This window comes from Bufo bufo, chromosome 5, assembly GCF_905171765.1.
Source record: "Bufo bufo chromosome 5, aBufBuf1.1, whole genome shotgun sequence".
Classification (NCBI taxonomy): domain Eukaryota; kingdom Metazoa; phylum Chordata; class Amphibia; order Anura; family Bufonidae; genus Bufo; species Bufo bufo.
Window position 1 is genome coordinate 84,572,848 of NC_053393.1, and position 27,516 is coordinate 84,600,363.

General features: G+C 45.9%; 2 protein-coding genes across 3 annotated transcripts; both read right to left on the minus strand.

Annotated features, from left to right (window-relative positions):
* Positions 1 to 1,800: 1,800 nt before the first annotated feature.
* OTUD6B (OTU deubiquitinase 6B) lies at positions 1,801 to 25,353 on the minus strand. Of its 2 annotated transcripts, none has more exons than XM_040432612.1 (7): positions 25,213 to 25,353; positions 23,107 to 23,255; positions 10,951 to 11,043; positions 8,636 to 8,948; positions 5,651 to 5,712; positions 3,422 to 3,517; positions 1,801 to 2,271 (listed from the first exon to the last, which is right to left on the minus strand). In XM_040432612.1, the coding sequence occupies exons 1-7, from the start codon at positions 25,286 to 25,288 to the stop codon at positions 2,233 to 2,235; spliced, it is 828 nt and encodes a 275-aa protein (XP_040288546.1). In that variant the 5' UTR covers positions 25,289 to 25,353; the 3' UTR covers positions 1,801 to 2,232. The 2 variants fall into 2 exon arrangements, with proteins under 2 accessions (XP_040288546.1, XP_040288545.1); XM_040432611.1 differs by having other exon boundaries at positions 3,411 to 3,517.
* Positions 14,615 to 17,551, minus strand: LOC121001513 (lamina-associated polypeptide 2, isoforms alpha/zeta-like). Its single transcript, XM_040432610.1, has 2 exons — positions 17,126 to 17,551; positions 14,615 to 17,048 (listed from the first exon to the last, which is right to left on the minus strand). The coding sequence occupies exons 1-2, from the start codon at positions 17,180 to 17,182 to the stop codon at positions 15,765 to 15,767; spliced, it is 1,341 nt and encodes a 446-aa protein (XP_040288544.1). The 5' UTR covers positions 17,183 to 17,551; the 3' UTR covers positions 14,615 to 15,764.
* Positions 25,354 to 27,516: the final 2,163 nt, after the last annotated feature.

Consider the following 27,516-nt stretch of genomic DNA (forward strand, 5'->3'; position numbering starts at 1 on the left):
GGTATAATGGAAAAGTAGAATTTACTTACACAATTCCTCTTTCCGGTTGTCCACACAGCAGCACATAATTAGCCTCTCAATAATGGTTTTTGTTTCTATTTAGCTGGTGTGGTCTACGGAAGAGTGGAGCTAAGGTCCTTTTATAGGACTGGTTTGTCTATGTAGCCCATCAAGTCACCCACCGAAAGCATGTGGCAACTTGTCCCACAAAAATATGGAAAACTAAAGAAAGTTATGGCTCTTGGAATATGGGGAGGAAAAAAACGGAAATGCAAAAACAAAAATGAGCTGTCTTGAGGGGGATATTGTAGAGAAGGTAATCTTCCCTTACCCATTCCCTTCCGGGCCTCAGTTGTATCATGTGACGGACACAGCGTCTTACGTGTGGAAGGAAGTCAGCTTCCCTATTTATTCCTATAAGAGCCTCAACGTCAGCCTCATAGGAATGAATAGAAAAACGAACTTCCGGTCCACACATTAGGCGTGATTTAGCCTATGTCCAATTCCTCAACAAGGCACACATGTCCTCTAGAACAGAGGTTTGGTCCCCCATTCTAGTGACTGGCAGGGGTCCTAGCCGTCAGACCCCTAATCATCTTGTGAATAGATGAGCAATGCTTTTTGTGGGTCAACCCCTTTAAGAGCAATATAAGGCTTCTTCATACACCATAGGCAGATCAAGTACATAGAATGAGTAATTACTGTTATTCCATCTCTATTTGCCTCATTGCTAATAATCACCACAATATGGAGGGTGGCTTGTGTACGTCACCTCTGGAATAGCCCTGTGTGCAGTGCAAATCTCCATTCACCCTTTTATCAAGGGATCTACCGATTATCGGTTTTACCGATATTATCGGCCGATATTCAGGATTTTGAACGTTATCGGTATTGGCATTATTTTGCCGATATACCGATAACGTATTGGGAACACAGAGCGCGCTGCTCTCAGCGCTCTCCGTGTTCCCTCAGCAGCACAGGGGAGAAGGAAGCAGTGTCTCCTCCCCCTGTGCTACCGCCAATGAGAGGAGAGAAGACAAGAGGAGGGGAGGGGCTGTGGCCACTGCGCCACCAATGAAGATAAGTCTTTCATTAATTCATATACAGGAGGCGGGAGCTGGCTGCAGAATCACATAGCCGGCTCCCGACCTCTATGAGCGGTAGCTGCGGTCCGCGGTAGTTAACCCCTCAGGTGCCGCGGATCGCAGCTACCGCTCATAGAGGTCGGGAGCCGGCTATGTGATTCTGCAGCCAGCTCCCGCCTCCTGTATATGAATGAATGAGAGACTTATCTTCATTGGTGGCCCCCCCCCCCCCAAGCCCCCCAGTATTAATCATTGGTGGCGCAGTGTGCCCCCCACCCCATCCCAATAGTAAAAACATTGGTGGCACAATGCGCCCCCCCCCACCCAGTATTAATCATTGGTGGCAGTGGCCACAGGATCCCCTCCTCCTCCGATCGGAGCCCCAGCAGTGTAATCCTGGGGCTCCGATCGGTTACCATGGCAGCCAGGACGCTATTGAAGCCCTGGCTGCCATGTTCAGCTCCATGTGAGCTCCTATAAATGAAAAAGATTTACAAAAAATAAATAAATACACTTTAACAATAAACATATTAATTTTCAGCGGATTTGTGTAGGAAATTTATTTTTTCTCAAAAATGAAAATTCCCAGAATATCGGTATAAATTATCGGCTATCGGCCTGAAAGTTCACAAATTATCGGTATCGGCCCTAAAAAATCAATATCGGTCGATCCCTAGTTTTATCATCCACAATAAGAGGCTGACACATATATATATAGAAGAAAAAAAATAATTTATTCTTTAGGGACGACCAAGATTATCAATTGCGTCCTTCGTAAACACATCACTGTTAAAACTGGTGGACTGAGGAGTTTGACGTCTTCGTCTTGTAGAATGAACGCCATCTTTTATATCGGTGTGTTCATTATGCCAGTCTGACAACTGCATGTTTTTCAATCCATAATTCCTGTGGTCAGGAGCCAACCACCCAAATCCTGCACCAATGAAATCTATGTTACATGATTAATATTCTTTTTCTGCTTAACACTCAGGAGGTGCCGTGGCCGCCTTCTCATACCACACAACTGGTGCCTCTTCTGTATATAGGAGATATACAGTATGGTAGGTTCTTCAACATGGGAAAAATGTTTCATTATGGTGGTTGAGGAGACTAGTCTGCAGGAGCTACCATTAGGGGCTCTACGGAGTTATAATGCTCTCCCAGTCCATAAGCATGGCGCATATATCTGGAGGGGGAAAAAAATCACAATAAATGTGTCTATTATTTTGCCCATACTCACATTACAACCATTAACCAAAAAGTCCGCCTTAAAGGCTATGTACGCCTTCGGAAACGATTTTCTTTTATAATTGCATGTTATTCATTTGTGGCTAAAAATCTTTTTTTCAATAGGCCTTTAATTAAAAATATTCAGCTGTTCTGTCACAAAGGATTAACTGTTTTTCTAACTGTGTGACTGGTACTGTCACTTTGTGTCGTCTAATAACCCTTATCTCTAAACTACTTATTTAAGCCACATTCTTAGCAGCAGCTATACTGAGCTATAACCAGTGTTTATAAGGTCAGAGATAAGGAGTCCGTCAGCTCCCCTACTGATGGTAAAGAAAGAAAATCCAAAAGGGTGCTACTAGAGCATCTCAGCTCTGTACAGAAAAAAGGAAGCCATATTTTTAATAAAAATAATTTTTAGCTCAAAATCAGTACAGTGCAATAATAATAATAAATAAAAAAATTGCCCCCAAAAGTGTACATGGCCTTTAAAAGGGAAACGCTAGGATAGCTAAATGCGTGTGGGTTTAATAAAATAACGTGGCCAACAAGCAACTAGCAGTGTAGTCGAGTTGCTGGACAAGGGAGCACGTAACCAACTGAAGTGGTAATAATGGGGGCCAGCTATATTACGTGCTCCCTGCTTATGCGGACATACAGAAGTGCCAATGACATAACAGCTTCTGTTTCCATACCCCCTCCTTCAACAACATGTGTGGCACACTGAGCTGGAGAAGCAGAACTTGATTACACATGGTATTAAAGGGACTGTGCCATCTGGACATTTACCTCAAGAACGAGGTCCTGCTGGGAATGGAGAGGACGACTATTTCTAGAAATTCAGAAAAAGAGCATAAAAGCAGAATATGTGCAGCGTCCTCCCCATTCATGGCGCGGCCCTATCCTTGAGACAGGAGCGATCTGTATCTATCGGACAGTTATGGCATACCCTATTGTCCAGACGGAACAACCCCCGAAAAAGGTTTCAGAACTTATGGAGTTGGACAGAAGCCAGCCCCTATAAAAACAATACTAGCTGGAATATAGTCATGTAAGAAAAGCTAAAAGATGAACACAATGACTTAAAATACTCACACAATAGTTACCGGCTTGTTTGTATATTCTTCACCGATGATAATCGGCGAGGCGTCTGCCTGGATGACCTCTATAGGAGTCTGCAGTATGTGCGACAGGGCCCGAAGCTTTAAAATGAGATGACAAAAGCTGAAATAAATCTCTATCAGTCATTTATAGTATTCTTTAGCAGACAAAAGATATAGGAACGGCTAACTGTATTTCCTGTTGTTAAGTGTCCATTCAGACATCCGCATGATGGGTCCGGATCCGTTCCGCAATTATGCAGAACGGGTGCGGACCCATTCGTTTTCAATGGGGACGGAAAAGATGCGGGCATTTCCGGTCCGCGGCACCGAACTTCCAGTCCGTGGCTGCGGACAAGAATAGGAATCCTCTATATAGTGCCGGCGATGTGCAAAACCCTACGGACTTCTGAATGGACCCTTAGGCATACTTACAGTAAACTAATAACTGTCTGCTAGTCGTACACAAGCTAATGTACTTGAATGTGTATATACTAATAAAATTCTAAATTACCTTCCCACAGGATTCAAGGAGAGAAAAAAAGAAAATAAATACTAAAAACTGAACAAAATAAATACTAAAAAAGTATGTAAAAAAATTAATGTATAACATTAATTTTTACCATAAACTTTATTAAGTATGCCCCAAAACATTAAAGTGCAACTGTACTATAAGAAAACTTTTGATATGTCATAGCGACATATAAAATTTTTAATCGGTGGGGGTCTCAGTGCCGAGACCCCTCACCGATCACAAAAGAAAAAAAGCACTCCTCGCCAAGGCCGGGCTCAATAGAAAGTCTATGCGCCTGTCAGTCCATCTTCTGCAGTGAGGAGAGACAGCGTTCTGGGTACGTGCTTGTTTATCTTCATTCTAGCAATCGGTGGCGGTCTCAGCACTCTGACCCCATTAATGAAAACCTTCAACTATGACATATCAGAAGTACTGCTAAAGTAAAGGTACACTTTAAATAATATACACATAGTGGGACATTTACTAAGACCGGCGACTCAGACGTCGGTCTTGGTCCATGTCTGCTGCCACTTAATGCGCCCAAGTTATAACTTAGGCGCTTTACTTGAGGCCGCGTGACTTGCTCCCTTGCTGGCGTACAAAAAGGCATAGAAAATGATGACTCAGACGGGCCTCCTGGCTCGCACCCGCCATGCCCCCTATTCTTGGAAATGGCAGAAAAAAAAAAAAGGAGTAAGTGGAGTACACAGGGGAAAAAGGTTCAGATTTTAACATCTTTGAGACAAAATCTGCGCCTTAAATACGCCAAAAAGTGGCGTATATTTTTTAATAAAGATCATATAGTTGCAACCATAACCTATACAATAGATTTATAGAATCAGTTGTGATTACTGGTGTACACCAGAAAAAAAATTACGGGTTAATCTATAGGGCTCCTCACATGGGTATGTAAAATACAGACATATAAAAAACGTAGCATGCACTTCTTTTGTCTGCCTGGCTGACAGACAATGTAGACAGAAAGTTCAAAATACAGAGGTTTCAATATGTCATCAGCGCATCCGCACTACAGAGGGATGGCGCCAGGTCTGTTCCGTTCCTCCACTGATGAAAGCCCATCAGTAATATGGATGCCATACTGATTACTCCTGATGCGGAACTACAAAGACGTTTATGTTAGGGTCCATTCATACATCTGCAAGTGTTTTTTGCATTTTGCGGAACGCAGATGGCCGGCACTAGGATAGAAATGCCACGGACAAGAATAGTACCAAAAATATGTAGAAATCCGCAGAACTCTTCCGTTTGTGAAAAAAGTCCAGCCTTTTATTTAAATCAGCAGCATAGTGAGAGCGACGCTTCGACCATCTCCATCAAGCTTGATAACGACCAGAGATGGTCGAAATGTCGCTGTCACTATGCTGCTGATTTAAATAAAAGACTGGACTTTTTTCACAAACGGAAGAGTGCTGCGGATTTCTACATATTTTTGGTACATGTCGGGACCCCCAGCCAGGATCTCTACCCGCGAGCACCACCTTTCCTATTAATGGTAGATATTGTTGGAATCTGTAGTGCTGCTTATCCTGTATTATTCACGGACAAGAATAGGACACGCTCCATCTTTTTTATAAGGGCGCGGAATGGAACTATGAATGGGTCCGCACCTGTTCCGCAATTCATTCACGGACGTGTGAATGGACCCGTAAAAGGTATCAGTTCAATCATGATAAAGGCGGTCTAGAGTCCACATTACTTACCTCTAACTGACCTCCCCAAGCTGGTGTGTTTGCCACTTCAGTGCAATACTTCTGAAATTCATCTGTGTAGCACATGAAACTATTGTAGTAATATACAGTCATTGCATCCCATCAAATAGAGGCCAGTGTCACACAAGCGTATTATTGGGTCCAAGTGCTCCAGCCCAACCACAGTCCTACTGACCCAAACTCGCAGCCTTATAGGATCTATGAAGTTTTCCATAAACAGGCCGGGGCACCCACCAAAAAACATCTGTGTGAAACTAGCCCATTACACACTTTTTACCATATGCCATTCACACCTTATCATCAGCTCAGCTCACAAGCAGCTGGCACATTGCTTCTAGTAGAGGAAAAAGTACTAATTCTGATGGGGAACTGGTACAGTTGGGGGGGAAATCGCCAAAGTGTCAATTTCTGCTAGTTATGGTGGTTTCACACTAAAGATTTATCATTTCCGTGTTGGTTTGTGTAAAATAAAAAAGTCGCAATTCTCATGCGTGCGACTTTTTAAACACTGCTTGAGACAAATGTATTGTTACATTGCCCTTGCCACTTTCAGAAAAGTGGTGTGTGGTAAGAGCGGTAAGCGGGGTCAGTGGGTTCGCCATATTTGTGCCGGTTTTGAGGTGCCGAGGAAGGTAGAAATCTACGCCTGCTCTGGCGAAAAGATAGCCTGAGTTTATGAAGCCTGTGCCTTGTCACATATTAGTCCCATCCTCCAGCAGTGCAGGAGACTTCAAAATGCCAGTCTTTGATAAATCTCGACTCCCCCATGTCTTTTTTTTAAAAACCCGCTCTCAGCGCGCAAAGGGTGGGGCTGCTCCGTTCGGTGCACCTGACTCCCCCTTCGTCATTACTACCGGCTCTGAAATATCAGGTACCGTCCATAAGACAAGAGGGGGAACTTCCGGACGGCATTACCGGGGGGGGAAGATGTTGGTGCATGAAACAGAGCGGCACTGCCCACAGTGCAGTGAAAGTAAAAGGACTGGATTTTCACAAGAATGGTACGGTCATATTTTAGGGGACCTACCCCACATAGTGGTATGCTTACTCTGACACTGACTTTGGAGGCGACACTGCAATGAAAGCCAATAATCAGCACAATGAAGAGGCCAATGAAGCTGCTGCGGTAACAGGCACAGACATATAACCATACATACAGCCTGCACTCTGGCCCCTTTGTTCTGCTCATCACAGGGGTCCTGGAAATTGAGCCCCCACTGATCACAAACGGACACTGTATCCCAGAGCTGGACCATCAATATGCATCCCTGGAATAATAGTAAGAAAATCCATACAGACAGGTTTCAGCGCTCCCCTTATTAATACAGCAGATTCAGAACTATGAACCCGCTGTATTCTTTCATCTCTCCAATTAGCTAAATGGTACAATATATTTTGTGCAATATGGGTTAAATTGACAAGCAATTATGCTGTCCTTACATAGGAGCGTGGACCTGTCCATATAATAAGCAGCTTTTTCACATGACAGTGGTTCTCTCTCTGTAATATGCTCATGTAGAGGTGACAGATACACTTTAAATATACCAGTCATCTCTCCAGGCTCGTCTTTTTTAGTAAATCCTTGTATTCCCCACGAAAAAAATACTGGTACCTGTTTTCTCTTAAAGGGGTTCTGCACTTTCATTTAACTGATGATCTATCCTCTGGATAGATCATCAGCTTCTGATTGGTGGGACCCCTGCCGATCAGCTGTTTGAGAAGGCAGTGGCGCTCCAGTGGTGCCGCGGCCTTCTTACTGTTTACCACCGGCCCAGTGACGTCACGACTAGTATCAACTAGCGTGGGCGGGGCTAAGCTCTGTTCACTTGAATGGAGCTTAGCCCCGCCCACGCTAGTTGATACTAGTCGTGACGTCAGTGGGCCGGCGGCCCAGCGGTAAACAGTGAGAAGGCCGCGGCGCTACTGGAGCGCAGCTGCCTTCTCAAACAGCTGATCGGCGGGGGTCCTGGGTGTCGGACCCCCGCCGATCAGAAGCTGATGATCTATCCAGAGGATAGATCATCAGTTAAATGAAAGTGCAGAACCCCTTTAACTCTGTGTTGCTCCTCTATTAATCCTTCTAGAAATGTATGAATACATTGACAAATGAGCGCTACCTACACGGTCTTCCACTACTCAATCAGTGCAGACAGCGGAAATATACAAAACATACGGTAATACACAGTTGTCAATATATTCATAAATAGTCAAAAGGAACAGCTCAGTCTAATACAAGACACTCCAGAATTGTTATTTCATAGGACATACAAGTATTTACTGAAAACAGACCTGTCAAGAGAGGCTCTCTTAAAGGGGTTGTCTGCTTTATTATATTGATGACCTTTCCTCAGGATAGCTGAGCATCAGAAGGGAGGGGATAACTCACAAATACAGTCTCTGCTAAGAAACTTACTTTCACCACAGTTTATATCATCTACCTTTCTAACAGGTCAGAGAATTTTTTTTTTTTTTGTGGGAGTGCTTCTTTGAATTTCCAATGACCTAGTACTGCCGAAATGAAAAAGAATCAATGGAAATAATCATTAAAATAAATGAGAATTTGCTTAAGTTTGTGTTCAATTTTAAATAACAGAATACTCTGAGCAGTATCCAAATGAGCTGGAGGGGTGCATTGAGCCCTTCACTAATGGAAATCAGTGTCAAGATCACGGCGTTCACCAAAGTGATCTTCTTACATGTATCTATTAACATCAGAAGGCTATTTAGCCTATTTCCTCATTAATGGGGTTCTACAGCAGGTACAAATGGATGACCTACCTTTATGATAGGTCATCAATAACTGATTGCCGCCTCCTCCTCAAATAGCTGATCGGTGGGGGTCCTGGAAGTCTGATTAGTTACGGATGACCTATCTTGAGGCTAGGTCATCATGAGGCTACCCGCTGCCCAACCGCTTTAAATGTTGCGTTATAATGGCAGCTTCTCCCCAAACCTCTACATTTACCTAAATCTCACCTGGAGTGTACATTTCCCCTGTGGCTGAATTTGTTAAAAATGGGAGGAAGTCGTCGGTGTGACTCTGCATGTAGTCTGCAGTTTGGCGTCTGAGACTTGTCAGGGTGACGTTATCGTTGTGTTCCTTCAGCTGGTGTTCAATGGCTCTGTACATGCAGTGGCCGTCTGATGGGATCTGTTTGATCTGCAGCTGTCTCTGAGACAAAATCTGGGCGAGTTTCTGACTTTCCAGGTGCCGGGCTCCACTCAGGTTCTCTATTTCAGCCTCCGCAATGCGCTCATCCCTCTCCTTTTCTAGGGTGGCCTTTTTCTCCTGTAATCATTGAGAATAAATGTACAGGGTGAGTCAAAAGTCTCAGGGCACCCTTTTATTTCAGAAACGAAAGGGAAAATGAAAAAATATGAATACCCCAGCAAGTAATGGGTGACGGGCCTATATTTTAGGAACATGACCATCATCTTGGTTAAAGGGCAAAGTTTTCCAATGGGAAGGGGGTCATGTAGCATATCAAAGAAAAAAAAAATCAGAAATCGATTGCAATCAGATTTGCAATATCTCTTGTGGTTCAAAAGTTATCAACACAGAAAGTTCAAAACTTCAAAGTTCTGTGTTCAGCACCAGGGACAACATATTGAACACGTCAAATAGCTATGCATCACAGGGAACGTTCCCGGTTGTTGTTGCAACTTTCTGTGTTGATAACCTTTGAACGACAAGAGATATTGCATTTTTAAGAAAATTCTGGTCTTCTTTCATATGCTACATGAACCCCCTTCCCATTGGAAAAGTCCTGGAACATCTGTTCTGAAGACTCTATATTGTGCCATTCCCTTTATTATTCCTGCTGTTACAAATTAATTGCCAGAAGTCTGCAATAAAGGTCCAACTGGGTGGTAATCAGTGGCAGACTGTGCAGAGACACACCTCCAACGGAGAACACACATCTGGACCTTCACTGCAAACTACTGGAAATTCAAAACTTCTAGTAGGAATAATAAAAGGAATGGTGTCCTAAGAACAGATGTTCCAGAATTGTTATTACATGGAGAATGCAAGCAGTTATTTAAACACACGTCAAGAACGGTGACAGGTCCTCTTTAACGGGAGTCTGTCACCTAATCTGAGCGTTTTAGACAGCTCAGATCAGGTTATAGACTCTTTGACCCTCATTACAATGGTAGCTTTCTTTTCTGTGTCCCTCGTCGAGATCATGAAAAAGACATTTTTTAAACGTATGCAAATAAGCTTCTGCAAGTGCCCAGGGGCGTCGTTACTGCCGCAAGTGCCCAGGCCCCTTGGCGATATGCCCAGAAAAAACACACCTCTTTCAGCCCTCTGGCCCACCCTTCTTTCCTATTATTACCTCCTCCTCATGCCTCCAGCCAGCGGAAGTCACGAGCGGCACCAGAGGAAAGCGGGTCGGCAAATTTCAGCGCAGCTGTCTTTAGTTGGCCGGCGCATGCGCAATATGAAAAGCTGTTCCTCTGCCCATAATGGGCAGAGCAGTGCGCAGGTGCAGGCCAACTCGGTGGGCACAACGCCGAGGGGTCGGGGCACTTGCGGCAGTAATTCCGCCCCTGGGCACTTGCAGAAGTCTTGACGAGGGACACAGAAGAGAAAGGTACCATTGTAATGAGGGTCAAAGGGTCTATAACCTGATCTGAGCGGTCTAAAATCGCTCAGATTAGGTGACAGACTCGGTTCAGAGCTGAACCCGGACATACCCTTATTTTCACCCAGGCAGCCCCCCTGATGTTGGCATCGGAGCATCTTGTGCTACGATGAGCTCCCTTGCCCTACAATAGATCGCGCAGGGCAAGGGCTCTTTTGTTTACAATAACACACTGCCGGGCGGAAGCTTCCGCCCGGCAGTGTGTTCGGTGACGTCACTGGCTCTGATGGGCGAGCTTTAGCGCTGCCCTAGACGTTTTACTGGCTAGGGCAGCGCTAAAGCCCGCCCATCCGTGCCGGTGACGTCCCCGGGTTTCCTGGCAGCCCCATGGAGAGCCCGGTACGTCAGCAGAACTCTTGAAAATGCCTTTGCCCTGCACGATTTAGTGCAGGGCAAAGGAGAGCATCGGAGCATGAACTGCTCCAATGCTCAAGTCAGGGGGGCTGCCTGGGTGAAAATGGAGGTATGTCCGGGTTCAGCTCTGAACCCGGACAACCCCTTTAAATCTAGGACCAAATCTGATAACTGAACCAAACACATCACCCCTCACATACAGTGGACAAGCTGATATTTACCTCCAGCATCACACACAAGCCATAGGAAAGAAACTACAGACAAGACTATATACAGACATCATCTCACCCTCCTCTTCTGTGCTTTAGTCATGCGTGTCTGCTGAATGGGGACTTCGTTTCCAATATCTAAACTGGTGACTCCATTATCAATGCTGCTCACCTGAGATGACAAGAACAAAGATCATATGTCTGCTTGTTCACCTGATACACATATATTCACACCACATCTCTATCCAAAACAATGAACGCTCTTACTCCCAGAGATGTAACAATATTCATATATAATTCTTCATCTCTAATGGCATATTATTAAAGGGGTTATCCAAGATCTGTAACGCCTCCCAATATGCCCGGGCCCCTCACAGAGGTTGTACTTACCTCGCTCCCTGTGTCGCTTCTCATGCCGGCATGGCCGCTGCTACATCTCACCGCCCCCCAGGTAAAAACAACCAGCGTCGGGGGGGGATTGAGGATTGCACTTACCGGTAATCATTTTTCCATGAGCCCATGACAGCACCCTTGAGAAAATTCTAGAATAGTAACCAACTTGGGGGGGGGGGGGGGGGGGGGGGGAAGGGAGAGACGTACTACTGCCTGCAGGATCTTTCTGCCGAAAGATAAACAGTACTTGGAGTCTAAATCTAGCCTGCAGTGACGAAAATAAGTACACAGAGGCTTCCAGGTAGCAGCCCTAAAAATTTGTTCTAGAGATGCATCAGCCCTCTCTGCCCAAGAAGTAGAAATGGATCTGGTTGATGGAGCACCAAATCCCAAGGGGGAGTTACCCCCGCTGAGGAATAGACTAAAGCGATAGCCCCCATTATCCATCTGGATAGAGTTCTAGAAGAAACTTTATTACCTTTGTTTCTTCCACCAAACTGTACAAAAAAGTCTAGAGGATTTCCTCCATTGACCAGTGACTTTCAGATATTCAGCCAGGCATCTTTTAACGTCTAGACAATGGAGACTCCTCTCTTTCTCGTTCTTTGGGGATTGAGACCAGAAAAAACTTTGTCTTTCAAAACTGCTTAATAGATAAATCCTGCAGAGGTTCGAAAGGAGACTCCATCAGTCTAGACAAAACTAGATTAAGATCCCACGGGGGGGATACGGAACATCTGATCACAGGCTTAATCCTACTAACCACTTTAAAGAACCTCCTAATCCACGGATGGTTGGCAATAGGGAAATCAAAGAAAGCACTAAGGGCAGAAACTTGAACTTTAAGGGTGCTAAGTCTTAGGTTCTTATTAATACCCTTTAGTAAAAAAAAAAAAAAAAAAAAAATTTTGGACATAGGAGAAGAACTCAAGGGATCTACCGGGACTTTAGAAAAATAAAGTCTTCCATACTCTGAGGTAAATAGTAGAGATTACTTCTTTCCTACGTGATAAAAGGGTAGATATAACTTCCTTAGAAAGACCCCTACGCTCTAGGATTTTCCCTTCACATACCAGGCTGTTAGATGAAGATTTCTCACTTCCGGATGGAAGACAGGACCCTGAAACAACAGATCCTGCCTGTCCGGAAGAATCCAGGGATCTGCAAGAGATAGCTTCCTCAACCAAGTGAACCACATTCTCCTTGGTCAGAAAGGGGTGATTAAAATGAGTCTCGTCTGTTCCTGCCTCAGCTTTTGTAATACCCTCATAAGAAGTCTTAGAGGAGGAAAAGAGTATTACACTCACCGGTAATCCGGTTTCCTGGAAGTCTCCATGACACCAAGTCCTGAGATTGACTTCCTTCTGATTGGACAGGAAAAACACAGAGAGGTTAAAACCCCCACCCCCTCCTCACATCACCAGTGTATTTTAACGAAGAACCCCAGGATGAAAGGATAATAGCTAATAGCAGAAAAAAAGGGTGGGATATATGTGGTGTCATGGAGACTTCCAGGAAACCGGATTACCGGTGAGTGTAATACTCTTTTCCCCAGTCGTCTCCATGACACCAAGTCCTGAGACAATATCAAAGATACAATTAGGGGGGGACAACTGCCGACAGGACCTTACGTCCAAATCTTAGGTCGTCATTAGCAGCTACATCTAGTCTGTAGTGCTTAGTGAAAGTATGAACTCTTTTCCATGTTGCTGCCCTGCAAATCTGTTGTAAGGAGGCTGAGGCTTTTTCCGCCCAGGAGGCAGCCATGCCTCTCGTAGAATGTGCTTTTAGGGAAGCAGGGACGTCTTTTCCCTGAGCTTTATATGCTTCGGAGATTGCCATCTTAATCCATCTGGAGATGGAACTTTTTGCCGCTTTCTTCCCTTTGTTAGGACCTGAAAATTGGACAAACAGATTTTTGTCTTTTCTCCAAAGGCTGGTAGCTTCCAGGTACTTTAAGACCGCTCTCCGGACATCTAATGTGTGGTAAGTGATTTCTTGATCGTTTTTCGGATCGTCACAGAACGAGGGGAGAACAATGTCCTGAGACCTATGGAAGGTCGAGACTACCTTGGGGAGGAAAGTCGGATCTAATTTGAAAATTAATTTGTCCTCAAATATTGCAAGGAATGGTTCTTGGATGGACAAGGCCTGCAGCTCACAGACCCTTCTGGCTGAGGTTATTGCCACCAGAAAAATCGTTTTAATGGTAAGCCATCTGATGTGGATAGAGTCCAGAGGTTCGAATGGATCGGAGGTTAGACCCCCTAGTACTGTATTAAGGTTCCATGGTGGCACCATGTTTCTAATTGTAGGTCTGATCCTATCTGCCGCCTTAAGGAATCTGGATATCCAGGGATGTTCCGTTAGCTTGGTATTATATAGTGCTCCTAAAGCCGATACCTGGACCCTAAGGGTATTGGGGGATAGACCTAAATCTAGCCCTTCTTGAAGAAAATCCAGGATTAGTGAGATGTTGGCTCTAAACTGGTTGAAGGAGGTCCCAGACCAATCAGCAAATTTCTTCCATATTTTTTGGTACTTGTCGTTGGTACTCTGTTTCCTGCTAAGGAGTAAGGTGTTCACTACTTTTTTTGATAGACCAAAGTTTAATAAGTTGGATTCTTCAGAATCCAGGCTGTTAACTTTAGTATTTTCAGGTCTGGGTGAGAAATAGGTCCCTGACTTAGAAGGTCCGGCCTTTGAGGTAGAAGGAGAGGAGCTTCCACGCTGAGGGCTTTCAAGAGGGAGAACCAACTTCTCTTGGGCCAGAAGGGGGTTATCAGGATTAGTGTACACTTTTCTTTTAGGAACTTCTGTAACACTCTGGGGATAAGCGGAAATGGGGGGAAGGCGTAGACTAAGTTTGTTGTCCAACTCTGGTTGAGGGCGTCTACTGCCCGAGGATGATCCCTGGGGTTGAGGGAGAAGAACTGGTTTAGCTGATGATTTCTCCTGGATGCAAACAGGTCTATCGTCGGCCTGCCCCATTTCTTTGTGATTAAATGGAAGGCTTCTGGAGCTAACATCCATTCCCCTGGGTCTAGTCTGTGCCGGCTTAGGTAATCGGCCTGAATGTTTAAAACTCCCTTCAAATGAACCGCTGAAAGAGATTGAATGTTGCCTTCTGCCCAGGAAAAGATTTTGTTTGCCAGGTTCTGTAGCGGGCGATGCCTTGTGCCTCCCTGGTGTTGGATAAAGGCCACGGCTGTAGCGTTGTCCGAGTAGACTAGGACGTGACGACCCTTTGCCAGCTGACTTGTGTGTTTCAGTGCTTCCCACACTGCCCTCAGCTCCTTGAAATTTGAGGATTGCTGGCTCACGTAATTCCCCCATGTTCCCTGGTAGGAGTTCCCCTGGACGACCGCTCCCCACCCGTGGAGGCTGGCATCTGTTGTGATGACTAGAGGGAGATCTTGTGCCCAGAAAATCCCGTTTTCTAGGTTCGAATTGCTGAGCCACCAAGTTAGTGATTTTTTGGTCTCTGCATCTAAGAATATTTTCCTCTCTAGGGTTAATTGCGATCTGTTCCATTTGTCTAAGATGAATTTCTGGAGTGGTCTTAGATGGAACTGTGCCCAGGCAACTGCTGGAATGCAAGCGGACAGACTCCCTAGTACCTTCATGGCCTGTCTTATTGAACAGAATTTCTCCTTCTTGAACTTCCTCAAAGCTGTCTGAAGTTTTACTATCTTTTGAGGTGGTAGAAAGGATCTTTGGGAGACTGTGTCTAGAGTAATGCCCAGAAAAACTTTCCGTTTGGATGGGATTAAATCCGATTTTTTCCAATTGATGAGCCAACCTAGGCTCTGTAGATGATCCAGGACTAACCCGAGATGGATTCCCATGGTCTCTATGTTGTCCGCCACTACCAGTAGGTCGTCCAGATAGGGGATCACACAAATTGCCTTTTCTCTCAAGGTTGTCAAGGCTTCCGCCATTATTTTGGTAAAAACCCTTGGGGCAGAAGAGATCCCGAAGGGGAGACACCTGAACTGGAAATGCTGAATGTTTCCCTCCAATTCTATTGCGAACCTTAGGAATTCCCTTGATGACCTGTGAATTGGGACGTGATAATAGGCGTCGCTTAAATCTATTGTGGCCATCACTGCATCCTTTTTTAAGAGTTTCACTGCTGACTTCAGGGTCTCCATTTTGAATTTTTGATATCTTACGTATTTGTTTAGATGTTTCAGATTTATAATTACCCTGGATTTCCCGTTTGGTTTCTTTATAATGAAGAGGCGGGAATAGAATCCCAGTCCTGTCTGATTTTTCGGGACGGGCTCTATGGCGTCCAAGGTTAATAGGTTTTTTATGTCGTTTTTTAAGGTCGCAGTTTGAGATGGGGGAAGGGTAGTGATCACATATTTCTGTGGAGGGGAAGAGAGAAGATCTATCAGATAACCCTCTTGTATAATACTTAAGATCCACCGGCTGTTTGTTACATGCTCCCAAGATCTTAGAAAGGAGCCGAGTCTTCCCCCCACTGGTATGGCGTCATTGTTTGTTGTTGGATGAGGAGGCTTCGGCCCGATTTGGGTTGAAGAGGAAGCTTCTCCCCCTGCCTCCCTTCGCATAGCTCCACCTCCCAGTCTTCCCTTTATCTTTTTTATTTTCGGGTTGAAAAAATCGGTCACGAAAGGGCTGCCTTTTTTGTTTATATCTTTCCTCTGGAAACCCTCTTTTTTTATTTGTCGCGTTGTCTAGGATTTTATCTAGATCTTCTCCGAAAACGTACTGACCGTGGAAGGGGAGTGCGATTAATTTATTTTTAGATGTGATATCTCCTGACCACGCTTTAAGCCATAGTGCCCTTCTCGCTGTATTTGAGAGAACAGCTGTACGGGCGGACAGTTTAACTGATTCAGCAGCTGCGTCTGCTAGAAAGGAGGTTGCCATCTTTAATAGAGGCAAGCTCTCTAGAATTTGATCCCGTGGTGTCTTATTGACCAGATGTATCTCTAGCTGGTCTAGCCAAAGGTTCAGTGTTCTGGCCACACATGTGGAGGCAACGCCCGGTTTGAGAAGGGCCGCCGTAGTCTCCCAGGTCTTTCGCAAGAGACTCTCCGCTTTCCTGTCTAGAGGATCTTTCAATTGTGCTGAGTCTTCAAACGGTAGGGCCGTATGTTTTGCTACCTTGGCCACTGGCGCGTCTACTTTGGGAATGGTCTCCCAATCCGTACAGTCCTCTTGGCTAAAGGGGTAGCGCCTCTTAATTCCTCTTGGGATAAAGGATCCTTTATCCGGTTTTTCCCATTCAGACCTAATTAATTTTTGGACACTATCAGGGACTGGAAAAACGGCCTTCTTCCTTTCACCTAGACCCCCAAAAATTTCTTGCTGGGTAGACCTAGGGGTTTTAGGCATCTCCATCTGAATGGTGGCCCTGATGGCCCTGATAAGTTCATCAATATCTTCAGGATTGAACAGGAAGCGCTTATATTCGCCCTCTTCATCTGAAGATGCCGGGTGTTTTTGGACAGATTCGGAGTCTGAGACCGCCAGCCCCTCAGAGTCGGAATCCAGGATAAGTGATTTAACACTACGGGCGTCCTGAGTGGGGGGAACTTTGGGAGGAGTAGGTTCTCTGGTAGTTAAGGCTAGCTGAACCTCTTCTTTTACCACTTTTCTAATGTCTTCAATTAGACTAGAAGACTCAGACTTGATGACACTGGCAGTACATTCTTTACACAGGGGCTTGGATCCAGTGTTAGACAATCTTTTGCAGCAAATACCACATTTTCTAGTTTTTTTGGCTGCAGAAGCCGAATCCTTTTCTCCCTGAAATGGTAAGGGAGGAAAGGATGAGCAGACTGAACCCACCATACAAGGCATGTACCTGAGAACAGGTTACTCACTGTCCCAGGGTTTGATGCAGGCTCGGTTCCAGAGCCCGGCGTGAGGGGGGTGCTCATCTTGACTCCCGACCGCTTCAGAGATGCTTCACCAAAATATGTGAGCCGCGCTATGCAGGGCGCCGTTACACAGGTCCTGAGCGTTTTTATAGTGTCTCCATGTGCTTCTCATGCTGCAGGACCTGTGGCGCATGTTGATGACGTCAGCGCGCTTAGCTCCGCCCCCGGCGTCTGACGTCATCCGCCTGCCGGCCGGAAGGGACACATCACAGTGCCGATCCGCCGTGTTCCTCCTTCCCTCTGCATCAAGCCCTCCGGGACCGCCGCAGAGGGAATCTTCGCAGGGGCACTACCTATGTGCCCGAGCCCAGGCCTAACCAAACGGAGGAGGGAGAGCTGCACTGCAGATCCGACCTCGGCCCAGATGAAAAAAAAAAACTCCAGGTGAGCCCAAACGAGCTCCGTGCACCTCTCCTGCTTCCTATCCTGATGGGACAGGAAAAACACTGGTGATGTGAGGAGGGGGTGGGGGTTTTAACCTCTCTGTGTTTTTCCTGTCCAATCAGAAGGAAGTCAATCTCAGGACTTGGTGTCATGGAGACGACTGGGGAAAGGCATACGGAAGATGATCCGGCCATGGAAGGGAGAAGGCGTCTATCCCTGACGGAAAATCTTTTGGATTTAGAGAAAAGAATAGGATGCATTTTTTGTTCTGTCTGGTTGCAAAAAGGTCTACTTGAGGTTTGTCCCACAGCTGAAGTATCTGACTGAAGACTTCTTGGTTTAAACACCATTCTCCCTGATCCAAATGGTTTCTGTTTAGATAATCCGCCACCTTGTTTCCTGTTCCCTTTACGTGTACTGCCTTGATGAAAGGAACATAAGGAATGATTAGAGAAAAAATGTCTGTAGCTAAGGACATAAGATTTTCTGACCTTGTCCCTGCTTGCCTGTTTAGGTAGGATACCCCCGTGGCGCTGTCGGAGAAGATTTATACTCCCTTTCCTCGTATTTTGGGTAGGAATTCTCTTAAGGCCAACAGAACCGCTCTCAACTCCTTCATATTCTGGGAATCCTGACTCTCTGTTGAACTCTACACCCCCTGCCGAAGCCCCCACTGACAATAGGCCACCCACCCGGTCAGACTGGCATCCGTTGTGATTATGGTTATTTGCTCCTGTATGTCCCAAGGGAGGCCCTGAGTCAGATTTTGTATCACCTGAGAGGTGAGAGGAAGTGGGGCTTCCAACGGGGACAATGATCCCTGCCACTCTTTTAGAATCTTCCATTGAAGGGTCCTGGAGAGAAACAGGGCCCAACTGACAGCAGGAATTGTGGAGGTCATTCTGCCTAATACTGCCATCCCTTGCCTGATAGTTTGATTTTTTGGGGCTACCAGGGACGGCAAGTTTTCTCTTATTTGGGATATCTTGCGCTGAGGGAGGATGCAACGTACTGTAGCTTCACAGAATCCAGAATCAGTCCTAGAAACACATTTTTGGGAAGGGGTCAGGTTTGACTTTTCCCAGTTTATCTGCCACCCTAGCTTTGCTAGAATTTCTATTACTTCTAGAAGACGAGAGGCTAGAAGGTTTTCAGATTCTGCCACCACTAGAAGATCGTCCAAATAAGGAATAACCAGAATGTCTCTTTCCCTTATGTGGGCCATAACCTCTGCCATCAGTTCCGTAAAGAGCCTGGGGGCCTGAGATATTCCAAACGGAAGTGCTCTGTTTTGTAGATGATGGACTTGGCCTTCCATAGACACAGCACTCAGATATTTTTGAAAATCTGCATGAATTGGGATGTGATAATAGGTATCTTTTATGTCTATGGTAGCCATGACACAGTATTTTTTGTATTTGAGGTACTGATTTAAGTCGCTCAGGTTTATAATCATTCTGAATGATCTGTCTGGCTTGGGTACAGGAAAAAGGGACAAATAAAAACCCCTCCCCTTCTCCAAGTCTTAAAAGGGAAAACAAATTATTGTCTTAGTGCTAAATCTCCTACAGAATTTGGAACCAGATTTGTCATTTTTAATCTTTCCGGTGGGGGAGAGATAAACTCTAAACTTTTATAATACCAATAATCCAAGGGCTTGTCGTGATTTTTTTCCCAAGTCCAAGAAAAAAAAAAAGAGAGAGTCTTCCCCCCACGGGACAGTAACCATCATTGGTGACCAGCCTTGGGCCCTGAAGTGGACTGGGTATTAAAGAGGAATCCCTTATCCTTTCTACCTCTGTTTTCTTTCCAATTATTCTGTTTCTGCGAAAAAACTGTTGTCTTTTAAAGGATCTGGAAACAGGAAAGCCTTTTTTGTTGTCAGAGGCCTTTTCTAAAAGGTCGTCCAAAACCGACCCAAACAGGAAATCTCCCTGGCACGGATTGGAGCAAAGTTTATTTTTTTAATCTGTGTCACCAGACCACCCCTTAAGCCAGATGGCCCTCCTAGCAGAATTAGATAGAGCTGCTGACCTGGCATTTAATCTTAATGCATCCACAGAAGCATCCGAAATTAAGTCCCCCGCTTTAAAGATGGTAGGAAACACCACTAGCAACTGGTCTCTGGAGGTTTTATTCTGGATATGGGATTCTAAGGCTGCGTTCACACGGGCGAGATTTCCGCGCGGGTGCAATGCGGTAGGTGAACGTATTGCACCCGCACTGAATCCCGACCCTTTCATTTCTATGGGGCTGTGCACATGAGCGGTGATTTTCACGCATCACTTGTGCGTTGCGTGAAAATCGCAGCATGCTCTATATTCTGCGTTTTTCACGCAACCCATAGAAGTGAATGGGGTTTGCGTGAAAATCGCAAGCATCCGCAAGCAAGTGCGGATGCGGTGCGATTTTCACGCACGGTTGCTAGGAGACGATCGGGATGGGGACCCGATCATTATTATTTTCCCTTATAACATGGTTATAAGGGAAAATAATAACATTCTGAATACAGAATGCATAGTAAAATAGCGCTGGAGGGGTTAAAAAAAAAAAATCTAAAAAATTTTAACTCACCTTAATCCACTTGCATCTCGTCTGTCTCCTTCTTTGCTGAACAGGACCTGTGGTGAGCATTCATTCCAGGACCTGTGGTGACGTCACTCCGGTCATCACATGATCTTTTACCATGATGGGTCATGTGATGGGTCATGTGATGGGTCATGTGATGGGTCATGTGATGGGTCATGTGATGGGTCATGTGATGGGTCATGTGATGGGTCATGTGATGGGTCATGTGATGGGTCATGTGATGGGTCATGTGATGGGTCATGTGATGGGTCATGTGATGGGTCATGTGATGGGTCATGTGATGGGTCATGTGATGGGTCATGTGATGACCGGAGTGACGTCACCACAGGTCCTGGAATGAATGCTCACCACAGGTCCTGTTCAGCAAAGAAGGAGACAGACGAGATGCCGGCAGCGCCAGCAAGTGGATTAAGGTGAGTTAAATTATTTATTTATTTTAACCCCTCCAGCGCTATTGTACTATGCAGTCTGTATTCAGAATGCTATTATTTTCTCTTATAACCATGTTATAAGGGAAAATAATACAATCTACAGAACACCGATCCCAAGCCCGAACTTCTGTGAAGAAGTTTGGGTACCAAACATGCGCGATTTTTCTCACGCAAGTGCAAAACGCATTACAATGTTTTGCACTCGCGCGGAAAAATCGCGGGTGTTCCCGTAACGCACCCGCACATTTTCCCGCAACGCCCGTGTGAAAGAGGCCTAACTCTTGTAGCCATAACTTTAAAGACCTGGCAGTAGAGGTAGTGGCAATATTTGGTTTAAATGTCTGCGTAGAGGCCTCCAATACTTTTTTAAGGTATACTTCTGCCCGTCTATCCATCGGATCTTTCAAGACACCGAGGTCCTCAAAAGGGAAAGCAGACCTTTTAGAAACCTTGGCAATTGGGGTGTCCAATTTAGGAGGCCTATCCCACCAGGAGGACTCGCCCATATCAAAAGGATATTTTCTTTTAACATTTCTAGGGATAAAAAAAACTTCTTGTCAGGTTTTTTACACTCTTTCTGAATTTATATATTCGTTCATCGGAAAGACTCTTAATCTTTTGTGCCCCAGGTCACCCAACATTATATCTTGAATAGATTTTTGCTCCGTAGATTTATTCACCTTCATAGTGGCTCTAATAGCCTTGAGCAGAGAATCCGTATCCTCAGGGGAAAATAAAGGTCTACCCGTGGTTTCTTCATCTGAGGAAGCGTTTGAATCTTCTAGGATTTCTCCTTGCTTATTCTCGTCTAAAGACTCGGAATAAGATACTATATTAGAGTGACCCTGCTTGCCCGAGGCTGAGGAAGGGAGGCACTTTTTAAACATTTTCATTGAATCAGAAACTTCAGAGTTGACAATATCTTTGATACTCTGAAGCAGTGATGGGGATTCCTACTCTACCACCCTGTTCACACAATGCCGACATAGCAACTTAGACCAGAAAGAAGCGAGTTTTTTCTTGCAACAGCACACTCTCTTCCTTGAGATTTAGTGGTAGCTTTCCTAGGGCCCTCTTTGATATTCTAAAATAAAATAAGAGAATAAGCCCATATTAGACTCTGAAGGAAGAAAAAAGGTGGGGATTGACCCCCTTACCCCACCAGGAATAACAGTCTGGTGTCATGACCCTCCTGGACATCAGCGCGCTGACTACCCTCTTCCTCCATGGTACCAGACAGGGATAGAGAGTTTTCCAAAGGGGATCCACAGATGCTTGCAGGCTGGCTGGGTTTCTTCTGAACACGCGCTGAAGGGTTTAAATACCCTAGGTCGGGCCCCTGCCGGCGTTCCCATGCGGCCCTTGCAGCAGGGGATGTCCCTCCCCTTACTTCTGAAACGCTCCTTCACTGTAGTCACATGCATTCCAAATACCAGAATTTGCGCCCCGCAACTTCCGGTTCGCGCGCAGAGCACACTGAGAATACTCTAAGCCCGCTCCCTGCCTCTGTAAATTTTCTCCAGGCCGGGAGGAAGGCAGAGAGAAGGCCCGGACCTCCTGAATACCGCCAGGAGGATCCAGCATGCCAGCATCACCTCCTGGTTATGCTGGGACTGCCCAGGAACACCGGCCTGACAGAACACATCCAGGACTCAGAAGGATTGGATGGAGTCTCGTAGTGGAGTCTTATGCCGCACCAGGTAACCCCTATAAATGTTGCACCTCAAGTGCTCCTGCAGCCTGATCCTAGCTCTCCACATAGACATCCTATCCATAGTACAGGAAACAGGAACTGGTGGTACAGGGGCAGAGCCCCTCCTTAAGAGGTCTCCACGAAAGTTCCTGTTTCTTGTCCTGGATGAAGGAAGTCTCTCAAGGGTGCTGTCATGGGCGTAAGGGAAATAGCCGAGGGCATTAGGAAATCCCATAGAAGGGAACGGAGAGCACGCTCTCTTTACAGCAAGTTCAAATGTGGGTGGGGGGGAATTTGCAGTGCTGCAGATCCACAGCAATTTATAGCATGATGCATGTGGACGGGGTTAAAGGAATCTTTCACCAGTTTTACCCTATCTGAGGGCAGCATAAACTGGTGTCAAACATCCTTAACAAAACACTGGTCCATTTACTTGAACTGACCCCGCAGTTTGGCTAAGACCTGTACAGAACAGCGCCAGCGCTTGGGGAGCACCGGAGTCCTCATATTCATAAGGTCCCAGGTCTCTTCTCGCTAGGAGTCCATAAATATGAGGACTCCCTGGGGAGTGCTCGGCTTGAGCTGGAACTGCTCGGTACTAGCAAAACAACTGGGTCATTTCAAAAACCTGACCCGGCATGGTTAACAAGGCGTCTGATGGACAGGGCAGCAGAACACTGGCGAGCCTCGCAGCAATGCAGGGTGCAAACCTCTGCTTCTGGCAGTGGTGTTTTCTACGGAAATGTCACAAAGTGATATTCAGTAACGCGCTTGACACAGTGTTTCGGGTTTGCTCATTGCTAAGCCTCAGCCCCCGGATGTCTCACCTCGGCGCACTGCTTCTGCGACACCTCTGCGAGCTCCTGCTTGTGCCGCTCCTCCAGTTCCGATTCCATCTTGGCGACGTCTTCCGTCAGCTGCTTTCTTTTCTTTTTGTCATTCTTGGGCACAGAGTTCTTCATGCTCTGAATCTTGGCTACAAGGTATAAACAGAGAGCGAGATAAGCGACTGTACAGACACCTAGGATTCTGGTGGGGGGGATACGTGAATGATACCCTGAGCACCTGGGTTTAACCCTTACTAGTCCTTACTTCATGTTCCTACTCTTATTAGCTTTCTATGACATCAGCATTCATGGCTGTGAGGTCACTAAATTAGATTGGGAGTAGTGTTGAGCGAACTTGTGTTTTAAGTTCGGCATCTAAAGTTCGGGTTATTGAAGAATCTCGTTATGGATTCCGCTACCACGGACCATAACGGAATTTAGAATCCATAACGCGATTCTACGATAACCCGAACTTTAGACGCCGAACTTAAAACACAAGTTCGCTCAACACTAATTGGGAGCAAAAATGAGGGCAGCAAGGTGAGGGAACGCCTTCGATATCATCGACCGCCCCAGGACTGCTGCACAACTGCTGCTGGGGCGGCCAACCCCGGAAGGGATGTAATGGCTGCCGAACCGTCGGCCACCCAGAAACGGTCATAGCTATGACCAGAAGTGACTAAAGCGGCCCATACACATTCCTCCCCATCCTTCTAAAGAACACACATCGGCTCTCATGATGCCCCTGGAAATAACTCTGGAGCAGCTTTTTTTATGATCTCTTCGCTGGGCTGTTCCTTCCAGCCAATGTACGAACAAAGGGACAGCTTGGTGGCAACATGCACCTTGTCAATAGAACGTATTCCTACAGATTCTGACACTGTCAAATACGGAAAGAGTAGCCTATTGGCTAGGGCTGCAACGAATATTCGATAACGGGATTCAATGTCGACGAATCCAGTTATCGAATAATCGCCGATTCGTTGCTATGCGGGCGGGCGGTTTACTTTAAATCAGCGCATCTTTATTTTACCTTACAATGAAGCTCCAGTAACAGGCAGAGCGGACGGCGGCGTAACGTCACTTACTCACGTGACGCGCCTGCTCCGCCTCCTTCATTCATAAAGTGGGCGGAGCAGGTGCGTCACGTGAGTGAGTGACGTTACGCCGCCGCCCGCTCTGCCTGTTACCTGAGCTTCATTGTAAGGTAATAAAGATGCGCTGAATAAAAATTACTGCCAGAATAGTCTGCTGTGAGCAGCGGGGCCGGGGCTATTATGGGGAGGGGGATCTGTGCATGACACATATAGCATAAGATGCTATATAGTGCCATCCACAGATCCCCCCTCCCCATAACAGTGCCATCCACAGATCCCCCTCCCCATAACAGTGCCATCCACAGATCCCCCTCCCCATAACAGTGCCATCCACAGATCCCCCTCCCCATAACAGTGCCATCCACAGATCCCCCTCCCCATAACAGCGCCATCCACAGATCCCCTCCATAACAGTGCCATCCACAGATCCCCTCCATAACAGTGCCATCCACAGATCCCCTCCATAACAGTGCCATCCACAATTTGTTTTAATATGGTCTTTGAACATAATTTTTCAAGTAAAATCATATAAACCTCTTTGTTTTGTATTTTGGTGTTTTTCCCGATTAATCGATTAAATTATCGACAACTAATCGATTATTCAAATAATCGTTAGCTGCAGCCCTACTATTGGCAAGGGGAATGGAAACACCCAGTAGTCAATTCCAGGAGGAATAACAGAGGGACAGAACAATGAGTCCTAAGTAAAGATGCTCTAGAATGGTTATATTATGGGGAATAGTAACGTAAGGAAGAATGCACGTCTGAGGATTACAGAGGGTCTCAACAGTCTATGGAAGGGAAACCCCGATATTTTACTGTATATCATTTTTTCATTCTGTAAATTCCATTTTTATTATTATTGTTCTTGGTTTCCTACACACGTCTGGATTGTCTTCCGCATTGAACTTTGGGAGTAAAGAGCCGTCAGACATATCTGTGGGTCTGTATGAAGCCCCCACAGACACCATGGCGCACGGCTCCATTACATTCTGGAATAACCCCTCACCCTGCAGCTCCTTCTTCTCCTTGCGGTGCTGTTTCATCAGCACTGACTCCTCCGAGCCGCCGTCCTCCTCCTCCATGCTGCCCGGCACTCCGTCACCTTGCGCGCATCACCACACTGACGCTTCTCACAGGCATGACGTCACCGCACTCTCAGTAAGGCAGCAGCCAATCAGCGTCCGGCGCAAGATTGTTTCTATTGGTTGAAGGTCAGGGCAGCGTTCTCGTCATTGGCTAATGGTTGACATATGACCTGTGATCGCTATTGGTGAGAGCGCTGGGGACGCAATAAGCTGTCGCCCAGTGTAAGGAAGCACGGGCGGCCATTTTGGGTGAGGGCAACAGGGTTACTGATCATACTGGGAGGAAAATAATTGTATGGGACAGGACTCATCACAAACTGATGTAAGATGTTTCTTCTTTAGGTTCAGACCTCGGTATTGCTATAGCCCATCCCCCACTCTATTGAAGACACATGTAAATGTAACATGGAACAGATTAATGTGATGTATGTAGAATGCCTTTTTCAGTTGCCTTGATGTCCCAGTAAGGATATGTATGTACACGTGATGGAAATTTCACATGGATTTAGGCACGTATTCCATACTTAAATTCATGCAAAGTTTCCATGAATTCCACACCCCGTTGTTTCCAATGGGAAAACACATTGCCATTCATATGGCTTTTTCTGCAGGATTTGAAATCCTAATATTAACAAAGACAGGTGCACTCTGCGGTCTTCCTAAACCCTCAAACTGATGTTAAAATTGAGAGATTAGACAACATATCCTACTGTGGAGGACATGTCTGAGCCCGAGCACCGCGCCAAGGTTTCTCAAGTAGCTCGGGTCCTAACACTCACCTGAAATCCACGTTAATTTGCAACATGTCATTGAATGGGGCTAATCTGCGTGCAGACCCCCGGCAATAAGGCTATGGTCACGTGGGTAGAAAGCACCACGTATTCCGCCATGTAAAATAGGTGTGTAATACACATTCAAAACTCAATCAACAACTTCCCAATGATTTCAATTGGAAAAATTCGACTTGGGCATGTTTTTTACGCAACTGGTTTCAGAAATCTCCAGAAGTGGCACGTTACATCTTTCCAGCATTCGTCAGGCTGCTTTCAACACTGAAGTCAATGGGAACGGGGTAAAATAAGTTGACAAGTAGGAGCTGTATTCGGAGTGTACTTACTGGAGTTTATGCATACAAAAACTGTGTGAACATACACCTTCCGAGGCATTTCTTTTAATGATTGCACAAAGGGTTAACTGTTTTTCTAACTGAGTGACTGGTACTTTGACTTTGTGGCGATCATCTAATAACCCTTATCTCTAAACTACTGAGAGGTGATAAACACTTATTTAAGCCACGTTCTTATCAATAAGATAAGAACTGAGCTATAATGAGTGTTTATAAGGTCAGAGAGCAGAGATAAGGAGTCCTTCAGCTCCCCAACTGAGCGAAAAGAGAGAAAATCCACAGGCAGCTACTACAGCATCTCAGTTTTGTCAGAAAAAAGGGCTCTATATTTTTAATAAAGACTAATTGAAAAATATATATTTAAAGGGACTCTGTCACCACTTTCTAACCCCCCCTTTTAAAAGTATTGTTATCTCCATGGCGCCCCTGTGATTACAAAGGTGTTGTTAGAAGATAAATTCGCCGTCTCCTTTTGATAAAAAGAGCTTTTATCTAACCTGTCAATCTTCTTGATAAGGTGCCCAGGGCGTTTCTGTTGGTCTCAAGCTGCCGCCCGCCGCCGCCGCTGTTGGTGCCCAGCTCCTCCCCTTATGCTTTCAGCGCCGCCTGAATATAATGAAATACGCCTCCGGCTCTCGCTCAGTGCCCCCTCCTTTTAAAAGATCCCGCGCGTGCGCACAGGCCTGTGCCTGATGCGCCCGTGCGGACATTTACAATCAGCCTCATTGAGCGAAGTGCGCATGCGCGCACTTCGCTCAACCTCCTCATCAGACGAGCACTGCAGCCGGCCGGCTGCAGTGCTCGTCTGATGAGGAGGTTGAGCGAAGTGCGCGCATGCGCACTTCGCTCAATGAGGCTGATTGTAAATGTCCGCACGGGCGCATCAGGCACAGGCCTGTGCGCACGCGCGGGATCTTTTAAAAGGAGGGGGCACTGAGCGAGAGCCGGAGGCGTATTTCATTATATTCAGGCGGCGCTGAAAGCATAAGGGGAGGAGCTGGGCACCAACAGCGGCGGCGGCGGGCGGCAGCTTGAGACCAACAGAAACGCCCTGGGCACCTTATCAAGAAGATTGACAGGTTAGATAAAAGCTCTTTTT